This window comes from Talpa europaea (assembly GCF_964194135.1).
Source record: "Talpa europaea genome assembly, chromosome: 11".
Classification (NCBI taxonomy): Eukaryota; Metazoa; Chordata; class Mammalia; order Eulipotyphla; family Talpidae; genus Talpa; species Talpa europaea.
The window spans coordinates 231675-242282 of NC_140078.1; the positions used below are offsets into that span (position 1 = coordinate 231675).

A 10608-nucleotide genomic window follows, 5' to 3' on the forward strand; every position below is an offset into this window, starting at 1 on the left:
GCTGCGGGACTGTCCCCGGCCAGCCTGGGATTCTGGAGCCAGAGAGAAGGGTCCTGTCTACCCCTGCCCTGGCTCTCCAGATCTCGTGGGACCTCCTCGGCTGGTGGCAGGAAGGCCCTTGGCCAGCTGTCCACTGAGAAGCGGTGCCCGGCCAGGTCCCTCACAGCTCACTGGCTAGCCACAGCCCAGCCCAGAGCTGGCGGGCGTGGCACAAGCCCTCAGCCCCACTCCGGCCCTGGGGGACACAGCCTTTTCTGCCTGCCCAGAGTGTCTCAGCCAGCTGGGTGGCCCCCACGGTCCATCTGGACTGCAAAGCCGGCAGCGGGGCCATGGCTGCACTCCAGGGGACAGCCTGGAGGGCCAGATGAGGCTGGCTGCCCAGTCATGGAGCCCATCCGCAGCCCTCGTGGCCCCCAGGACTCCAGGGTGGCCCCAGGGCAGCCCTCACAGGCTGGGCTGGACAGGTGGCAGGCCCCGTGGTTCTAATGGCCACGCAGCCCAGGGTGGACACACTCCCCTTCTTCGTTTGGTAGAATTGGGGGCAGCAGACGTATGGCCCCACGCCTCCCAGTGGTGGCCTGCGGTCGGCCGAGCAGTGGCCTCCCCACCTGCCATGTCCCTCCCACGGCCGGGTTTTCTCCTTGGCCCATGCCGCTGTCATTTGGGCACTCACGCTACCCAGCAGTCCCTGCCCTCTGCTGCCCCAGCTGGCCAGGCCAGAGCACTGCCTACCCAGTGGGCAGTGAGCACAGAGGGGACCATGGGAATGTGCTCTCTGGATGTCCCACAGAGGGCAGGCCCAGCACTCAGCAGAGGCGGCACCAGCTTGAGGTCAACACCCAGGCCTGACCCCAGCACCAGCCTGACCGTGGGCTGTCCGAGGAATATGTCCTGCTCTCAGGGCCCTGATTTGACCTGAGGGGGCCCGTGTCCCCAGCTCCAGGTGGATGGCCCTGCTGCCTCATGAGGCCACAGCCCACCTGGGAACCTGGCCAGGTGTCCAAAACTGGCCTGACCCTGGCTGGTGGCCTGGGCTCCTGACACCTGGCTCTGCAACTGTCGCCCCTCCAGCCTGGCCTGTCAGAGCCTCTGGCTGGGACAGCCCCACTTGCCGGGCACAGGCCAGAGCACGGGCCTCCGCACACAGCAAGGGCCCGTGGCGTGCAGGGCGGGTGGGGACAGTGTGAGCCCCAGGTGCCCCTCTAGGCTGCCCTGGGCCTCCGCCGCAGTGTGGCCTGCGGGGTGTGGGCTGCTGTGGGAAGCCGGCCCAGCTCCTGTGCCCCGGGGAAGCTCCGTCTGCAAGGATTTGATGTGGCCCTGGCCCCACACGGCTCCATTTTAACCCCGGACCATCCAGGGAGGAGGCCGGCCCGGGTGGGGGCATGCCTGCACGGGGCCTGCAGGTGGGTGCTGTGCCCTTGGACCCCCGGCGGCGGAGGGAGGGGGGTACCTCTCCAGCTGGGCTGCAGGTGTCAAAACGGCTCCTTTTAGTGAAGCCCGGCCCAGACGCCCCGGGCACACGCTGACACCAGACGTGTTTTGTCTTCTCTGCTGCTGACCAGTGTCTGATATAGAGCAGCGGCCTCCGCCCCCTGCTGGCTGCCGGCCGCCCGCCCCCCAGCCTGCGAGGTCCCTGGAGCCCACCTGTGCCTCCGCCTGGACACCGTGCTGGGCTGCTTGGCCGTTGTCGGCCTCTGTCCAGGGGACAGGTCGCCCTACTCTGGGGAAACCCACCAAGAGGCTGTAGGTCCCTGCCCCGCTGGTCCTGCCGACCGTGGCCAGTCGCACAGCGCAGTCGGGTGCCTGGTTTAGGAGCCCATCTGGGCTTCCTGCCACTCCTGATCGCTCTGCTGTGGCCCTGGCCCCTCCCCTGGGCCTCCCACCTGCAGCCCCCCAGGGCCCGGGCCCCCTCCCTGGGGAAGGGCTGGGGGGGCCAGGCCCGGAGCAGCGCCAAGCCCGTCCTGGGGGCTGGCCGTGAACATGGGCACGTGTCTCCGGCTGGGCCATGTTGGGGCTCCCGCTCCAGAGCAGCGACTCCCCAGGGCGGGTGACAGCTGGCCGACGCCCCGGGCCTTGGCCTGCACAAAGGAGGCGGCTGCTGGCGGCCGCCTGGGGTGTGGTTGTGGCCCAGCTGCCTCGGGCTGCGTTTTCATCAGCCAGACGCCCGCAGTGCTTTGTTAACGTGGACATCTGGCCGCTCGTTTAAAAAATTTTATTGGCTAAATTATTAAATAGTGGGGGGCAGCGGTCGAACTCGAGCCGTGAACACAGGCACCCAGTGCTCAGGACGGTCCACGCGATCCCGGGGTGAGCGCCGCTCTGCTCCCTCCAGCCACAGCCGCAGCCGAGGGCCCACAAGCAGGGGCCCTGTCCCTGGTGTCCACGCAGCCCTGCAGGACCGCTCAGTTTGGAGAAGCGGCCAGAGGCGAGTCGGCCCACGTCCCCTGCCCACTCGGGCCAGCGGCCAGGCCCCAGAACGTCCCTCGGCCGTGAAAACCACCGATACCCAGGTGCCCAATAGGCCTGGAGCGGGTCACAGCCATCTCCCCGACGCCCGGGGGCCATGGAGGCGGTGACAGCGGGCCCAGAGGGACAGGCAGGGGCAGGTGGAAGCGGGGGCACAGTGTCCTCAGGGGGAGTCGGGCTCATTCTCTGCTGCTGTGGGACTCGTATCCGTGTCCCCCAGAGGTGCTGCCTGTAGCCGCCAGCCCCTCCGCGACGTGGGCAGCGAGTGGCCGGGCGCTCAGGCCCTCCTGGCCCCGCGTCCCCCGCCCGCTCTAGGCCCGGCCGGGCTGCTGTCCTCCGCCTTCCGATGTTCAGCTGCATGAATATTCTTATATTTTATTTAGAACTAATTTGGAGTTCTCGCTCCCCACGGGGCTTCTAATCACCAAAAAGAGCCTCCGGCAAGGGCTGATGGGCGGGCATCCCGCTCCAAGGGCAGGGGCCGCGGCAGGCGCCAGGGCCTGTTGGTGAGAAGGGCCCCTGGCACTGCCCCCACGCAGCGGGCACGGCGGACACCTGAGCCCTGAGCCACTTTGTTTAAAAGTTGTCAGAAAGGGGTGCTGGCCGAAGCTTGAGGACACGTCTGTCCTGTAAACCCTGCTGCATCTCGGGGTGAGTGCGGGACGGTGTCTCTGCGGGGATCTGTGGGGTCCATGGGGAGGCCGGCCCCGGGGGCGATGGTGCAGCGAGGTGCGAGGGCCAGGGTGGCTCCGGGGGTCCCTGCCTGGACCCTGCCCCTCAGGCTCGGTCCCTCTGGGTTTCTCTTGCCAAAGCCAGGCTAGTTGGGGCCCCAGGGCCCCGCTGTGCCCCGCTCACTGCCCACCACCAGGAGGCCGCTGCCAGCCCTCTCTGAGCTGCTCTGAAGCCACCAGGGAGCTCCCGTTCCAGCGCCTGCTGCGGGGTCCAGCTGGGGCAGTGTGGCCAGGGGGCCACCGCTAGGGCTGAGCGGGATGGGCTCCAGGAGGCCTCTGAGCCGAAGGAGGAACAGCAGCTGCCAGGACCAGCCGTGCTGGCCCCAGGGCCAACCAGCTGCTCATGGCCACCACCCAGCATGGATGGAGCATCCAGGATGATGGGCAGGGCTCTGCCGGGTGGGAGGGCCGGGGCCTCCTAGGGGCCCACATTGGACGGGCTGGCAGGCCGGGTGCATCGGTCAGAGCTGCGGATGGTGTAGGGCGCTGGGCGCTGGGTGCTCAGCCAGCCCCGCCCGTGGGCACGTGTGGATCCATCTTGGAGGGCAAAAGAGAAGCTGAGTTCGCGGCCGGGCAGGACACAGGTGCTGGCGTCGGGGCTCTAGGGCGAGGCCGCTGGGCAGCTGCCCGAGGCGCTGACTCCAGCAAAGAGCGTTAATCCGGAGAGATCAGTGGGCGCAGGGGACCCGGGGAGCTCCGCTGTGCTGAGGGGCCAGTCCTGCCCGGCGGTGGGGGGGGGTGGTGCTGCCCTGGCCCCGCCCCGGCCCATCCAGCTCTTCACAGGGACAGGGAGCCTGTCCACCAAACGCCCCTGCCCTCCCGGCGCCACGCAGGGTCTTTGACCTGTTCTGCTGCCCAGAGGTCGCACTGGACCTGTGCGGGAGCAGGAGGCCCCTGCGCTGGAGGGCAGGGAAAAACTGAGCTGGCAGCAGCCTGGCCCCCCTGCGCTCCCTGCAGTCTCCTGGGAGCCACGCCTGGGGCGACTGGACACAGAGGCACCACACTGACTGGGCAGAGCGGGCCCCTCGGATGACACCGCATTTGGAGTGGAGGCAAAAGGGGGCCTGTGGTGGGCCTGGTCCAGTGGGACCGGACAGGGAGCCGGACACGGACAGCGCAAGGCATGAGGAAGAGAGGGCGTGGGGACGAGCTGGGTGGGCCCCCCGGCCCCCAGGATGGCGACACTTGCCTGCCGTCCTGGCCAGGAACCCATCGGCCTCTCCCAGACCCGCCCTGGCTGCAGGGGGCCGCATTCTCACCTGACCTGGCCCGAAGTCCCGCTTCCTGGGCTTTCTGGGCGGTCGGGGAGGGGAGGCCCGGGTGTGCCGGTGGGTCCACGGTCAGATCTGCTGAGTGGCCTCCTCTCTGGTGTGTCCGCTGGCCTGTCTTTGGGGTCCACGCTCCCATCCCTTCCTGAAGTCAGGGCTGGCGGGAGGGGCTGGAGCAGGACAGGCCACCCCCCCCACACCCCGCGTGTGACGGGGTCGGGCAGGCTTCCCGGAGGGCTGCGAGGCTTTCTCTGTGGGTGCCTGCTGGGGGCTGCGGGGCCGTGCCGGAGAGAGCTGGACACAGCGCCCAGCCTGACCGCCGGCGGGGCGCTCTGGACTCGGCCCCAGCAGCCAGTGAGGGGTGCTTGAGTCTGGTGCGCGGTCAATCAGAAAGCAAGTGAGGGCAGTCCCCGCGGCGTGGGAGGACAGGCCAGTGGCCCCCGCCGCCAGCGGAGACCTCCTTCCCAGCCTCCTTGCCCCTGCTGCGGACGGGAGGAGACGCCGAGCCCAGGCCAGGGAGGGCAGCGCTGCCCGCTGTGCTTCTGCGGATGGGGTTGCCGCTGGCCGGGCCGGGGGCTGGGCTGGGCGGATGGAGGAGGCCCGGCAGCCCTCGAAGGCGGGGCAGGCAGCTCAGTTTTCTGGAGGCCTCAGCGCAGCCTGCCTTTAATCAAAATGCACGCACGTCCCTTAATTGACGGCCCTTGCACTTGAAGGGCCTGGCGAAGAAGGAGAAGAAGGAGGTGCCTCGGCCACTTCCCACTTCCCGCTGCTAATTACTAGTTAATGAGGCTGTTTCAGTTAATGGCTTCCCCGCAGCAGCCCCTGGACTGTCACACCGGTGGCCCCCACTGCACGTTGGCGCCGGCTCCCCGCTTCTCATTAAGCAGCCAGAGCCCTTCTCGCCTCCCCGAGAACGCGGGGCAGGGGCGCTGTCCAGGCACCCTCGCGCGGTGCCCGGGCAGGATCTGGAGGTGAGCAGCCTCAGGGCCCTGGGTGCGCAGGTGGAGGCTGGCAGGCGGGAGATGGCCCCCAGGAGGCCCTGGCATGCTAATTAGGAACATTAGTGGCTATTAAGGCGCCTGCTTTAAAGAAAAAACAGGAAAGGGTCACTTATGTGACCCGAGGACCACCCTACAGTGAGGGGAAGGGGGGGGGAGGACACTCCCTGCCTGGGTGGGGCCGTCTGGGTCAGCAGGCCGGAAGGTGGGGTGCAGGCCGCCCTGGAGTTCAGCTCTAAACACAGCCTCCCCCAGACAGCTGGGAGGGGGAGCAGGACCTGGGGTCCCAGGGCTGAGGGGCCACAGTCCCCTGAGGACAGTGGCGGGACAGGAGGGATGGTGGCGGGTGGGGTGGTGGAGAGAACACTGGGAGGGGGTGCAGGGGCTGGCGGGGAGGCAGAGGCCTTGGTGCCCCCCAGCAGCTGCTCTGGGGTGGAGGACACAGGGCGCCCTCTGCCGGTCAGTGTGGGGCATAGCACCAGGCCCTCCAGGGGCCAGGCCGGGTCTTGGGCCCAGGCGTTGACATGGACACCCGCCCGCAGACACCGCACACGCAGGAGTCACTCTCGAGACACGCAACTCACGGACACACGCGTGCGCGGGGCTGCTTCTGGGGCGGGCTGAGGGCCTGGAGGAGGGAGTGAGTGGGGGCCAAGGCCCCGCCCGCCGCGGCAGGAGTGTGAGCTGCGAGCGGAGGCCCCGGAGGCTGGGGCTGCGTCAAGCAGCCCTCGACCACCGGTTTAACAATGTCCCTTAACTGCGGCCTCGGCGTGGGTTCCACATCTTTATAGCCTTTTCTCTGCACAAACATCTTGTAAAATCTGCTATTGATTCATGAGGTGCCAGCCCTTCAACCAGGAAAAGGTGGTGACCATGAGGAGGGGGTTTACCCAGTTCTGGGGCTCCCACAGTCCCCAGGGGCCCGGAGGATCCACAGGGCAGCTCCTCAGAGACAGACAAGGCCTGCCAAACTGGGGCGCTCGGCCTGCTCTTGTGGGGATCCCCCACCCTTCGTGACATCAGGGGACAGGTTGGCCAACATGGGGCTCCTGCTCTGGGGGCGGGGCATGCCGCTGATCACCCATGGTGCTCCAGGAAACCCCCACATCAGGCTGGGGAGTCCAGGGTCCGGCCCCCAGTGACCACACTGCTGGCCACGCTGAGCGGAGGCTCCTCCAGACCCAAAGGGACAGGGGGTGCCCGTAAAAGCTGTTGCTGCACGTGCCTTGGCTCCTGAGCCCAACCCCGCAACCCCCATGTGGGGAAACCGAGGCCCTGGAGGCTGAGGCCTAACGGGCATCCCTGCCCTGTTCGCGTGGGCCCAGCCTCTGCAGCCACGGGGTCCGTGGCAGGCATCGGCACGTGTGCAGGTAGGGACTTTGCGGGGACACTGAGGTCCACTTGCTGGGCCTTTCCGAACAGCAGGAAGCCACAGAGCCTCAGGCTACTGATGGAGGCCATCAGGTTGAACACGGAGATCCAGGAGCCCGTGGTCCCGAGCAGGTGCCCACCCAGGCACACGCCCACCACACCTGGACCCGGGAACAGGCAGTCAGTCCCAGGGCTGAGCCAGGAAAGGGGTCGGGCTGGCCGCTGGAGCCCTGCTGCCTGCCTCAGAGGAGCAGACTTCCCGGCACCTGGTCGTCGCCCCCAGGCCCTGGGGCTCCCCATCCCCCGGCCCTGCCCTCCACCTCTGCAGCCAGGCAGAGTAGCCTGTCCAGGCCACAGGAGCCTGGCGCCTCCCACCCTCCTGTGGGAAATGGAGCCCGTCCGGAACCCACCAGTATGAAGACAACTAGGGGCACCCCAGCCCCAGGTCCCTGGCGCTCGCTTCCTGGGAGCTCACACCTGTCAGTCACATGAAGGCCGAGATCCCCCACCTCACGCCTCCAAGGAAATCGCCGCTGGCGGTCACGGCGTGGGTCAGAGGACACCCCCCACCAGAGTCCAGGGCACGCTCGGGCCGGGGCAGGCTGCTCCTGGCCCCTCGGTGCGACCTCGCCCAGCAGCACAGCACGCGCGGTGCCTGGGGCGGCAGGGTGGCGGGCACAAGGCCCCGCGGGTGTGTCTAGGCGTGCAGGCCCCCAACCCAGCCACTGACCTGGTGCCAGGCCCACCGGGCAGGAGCGGCTGGTGGAGGGAGGGCCGAGGCCCAGCCCCAAGCAGCGGGGAGCTGAGGGATGCGATGGTGTGGGGGAACTGTGAGGACCCCAGAACCCACCGCTGGCGCCAGAGGAGATGCCAGTGGCCACACCTGGGCTGCCCAGCACACATGGCCCCATGTCCGGCGAGCTGGGGGCAGGTAGCCCGCGCTGTGCCCCGGCCCAGGGACGTGTGTCCGCAGAGAAGGCAGGCCGCGCCAGACGCAGGACGACCCAAGCTGTGTCAAGGCTGTTTTGGTTATTCTTGAAATCAAAAAGAAACCTTTATTTTCAACAAAGCTGCCTCGAAGGGCTGGTTCGCTGGCCCACCGGAGACTCTCACCACACACAGCACCAAAGTATCTACGTAGAAAGGTAACAAGCACACAGCCCTGCACGCACACCCGGCGAGCCGCACGGCCAGACCGAGGGACAAGCCGGACGCGGCCCTGCGCACGAGAGCTCGGAGTCGGGACTTCTGCGCTAACACGGCCTCTCCCCGGGGGCGCGAGACAGCACAAAGGCCGGAGGGGCAGGAGCGGCTCCAGGGCAGGTCCCGCCCCGAGCCAGCTGTCCCCGTCCACGGGGGCCACAGCGTCTCTCGGGCCTCCTAGTGCCACGGGCTGTGTCCCTCCACCAAGGACGCCACCGCAGAGGAGACTCGGGTCCCAGACGCTGGCCGGCTACTTGGGCTCCTCGATCACGCCCCGGCTGAGGTCCGTCATCTTGGGGTACTTGACTTTCTTCTGGTCCAGCTCGTTCTGCGCCCAGAGCAGGAGCTTCAGTAACTTCGCCAGCTTGGGCGTCGATTCGCGGTTCTCGTAATCCAGGACAGCCTGGTTGACTTCGCTCCACACCTAGGAAACGGGCCCGTCAGCAGCGGCACGGGCCGGGCCCAGGGGGCACAGACGCAGCTGCGTGTTTACAGGAACGAGAAGGCAGGCCTGACATGGGCACCCGGGGGCCTGACACACAGGTGGAATGGCAGCAAACTGCCCTGAACCAGGCCAGGAGCCCCCAGAAGACCCCATGGTGGGCCAGTGCGGCAGGCAGGGCCCTGGAGAAGGGCGTCTTGGAGGCAGCAGGGCGCCTGCGCCCGTGCCCACATGGACAGGCGACGGGGACGAGGCCGGCCGGCATGGAAGGTGGAGACGGAGCCTGACTGGGGGTTGTGGCTGCTGCCTCAGGCCGCCCCGTACCTTCTGCCTCTGCATCATGTTGAGCAGATCCCCAAAGGGCGAGTCCTCGGGGCTGTCGAAGGCCAGCAGGGCCAGCGTACGCTCCATCTCTGTCAGGCACTCGCGGCTCTCCTCGCCCTGCTCCGCTAGCTGCGTCTGGGCGAACTCCAGCGCCGCCTCGGTCTCGCGCTGGCGGATCAGCTCGATCAGGTGCTGTTGCTGGGCGTGCGAGGGGAAAAGACTCAGGGCCGCAGCGTGGTGCAGCGCCCTGGCACGGACCCACTCGGGGCATCCCGCAGCGCGGGCAGGAGTGATTAGGTTTGTGGCTTCAAAGCAAGAGCCACGCAGGGACACGCCAGCTGCCACCCACGTCCACCAGCCTCACGCTCCCTGCACTGGGTGGTTTCCGCACTCACCTGCAGGTGGAAGTAGAGGCAGCGGTTGGTGTCCAGCAGCTCAGGGTGCAGACTGTTGACCAGAGCGATGGCCTCCTGGATCTGACCTTTCAGAATCATCTCACGGATCTTTATCCGCTCGTCCAGCGTCTCCAGATCCACGCTGGGCTCAATCCCAGACTCCATCCGGAACTTCTCTGCTGCCTCCTTGAAGCCTTCTGCAGGACAAGTCGGGACGTCGGCGCCACAACCCTCGCTTGGGCTCAGTCTCGGCCACGTGGGCCCCTCGCGTGGGCCCGATAGCGGCCCCTGCCGGCTCAGTGCTCGGTAGGCGCCAAGTGCAGCGGGCACTTTGCTCCTTTCCAGCCCCGACCCCGAGTGTCTCTGACCCACCAGCCAGAAGTGAGGCTATGGGGGCGGCGGCACTCACACCCCGCTGCTGGGCACCACAGGCCGGGCGCAGGCCAGGCGGGCGAGACGCTGGCTCCCCCTTGGCAGGAAGCCATGGCCTGGCCACTGCCACCGCCAGTGAGTCACAGGCAAGCTGGCACGGGGCCCCGCCTGCCAGGACATGAGGCCTCCTCGCTGCCCAGAGAACGCTGACGGGGACAGACATTTTTAAAAAAATATCTGGATTTTTCTCAGCATGGCCAAAGTCGGCCTTTGTCCTTCCCCACATCAGGTGTCCAAATCACCGCTGCCCCCCACCCCTCCTCCCTGCTTCTGCCCCTTTCCTACTGGAGTCGGCCACACCTGTGGTTGGTCCAGTCGGACTCACCAGACCAGCCGGGGAAGCCGCACACATGCCGCCCAATGTCCTGACGCCCCAAGCATGGAAATGTCAAAGGTCAAGAAATGGGCTCTAAGGCCTCCCTGGAGACGCCGGAGTTAGAGACAGCGCCATCAAGCTCCCCGCAACCTCTGCAGCATGTGTTCGATCCCCTGCCGGCCAGGAGCAACCCACAGGGCGCAGCGGACCTCTCCTGTCTCCCCGCTGCTCCCCTCAGCGGTGGATTTCAGTCCGTCTGCCTGTTCTGTTCCTCGCCCTGTCTCTGGAGACTCCTCTCACCCCTGCACCTCTGGCCTGTACCCCAGTTCTTACACCCATAAATAAATCTTAAAAAAAAAAAAAAAAAAAAGGGAAAACCACGGGCCCTGCCAGAAGCGCCAGAGACCTGGGGAAGCTGGTCCCGGGGCTGTGGCGGCCTAGCCATGGACCCGGGCCGCGGGCGCACAGCGCTCACCTGTGACCAGGTAGTTCATGATGAGGCGGTTCATGTCCGCCCGCTGGACGTGCAGGCTGTTGAGCTTTTCCATCCACTCATCTCTCGTGATCTCGTCGGGTTTTTCCGCATAGCTCATCCTGGGCTCCTCCTAGGAGAAGCAGCGGGGCTCTGAGAACCGCTGAGCGCTCCGCAGCCGCCGCAGGCC

General features: G+C 67.1%; 1 protein-coding gene across 1 annotated transcript; it reads right to left on the bottom strand.

Annotated features, from left to right (window-relative positions):
• Positions 1 to 7872: 7872 nt before the first annotated feature.
• GID8 (GID complex subunit 8 homolog) lies at positions 7873 to 10608 on the bottom strand. Its single transcript, XM_084247238.1, has 4 exons — positions 10422 to 10608; positions 9199 to 9395; positions 8804 to 9001; positions 7873 to 8461 (listed from the first exon to the last, which is right to left on the bottom strand). The coding sequence occupies exons 1-4, from the start codon at positions 10537 to 10539 to the stop codon at positions 8288 to 8290; spliced, it is 687 nt and encodes a 228-aa protein (XP_084103364.1). The 5' UTR covers positions 10540 to 10608; the 3' UTR covers positions 7873 to 8287.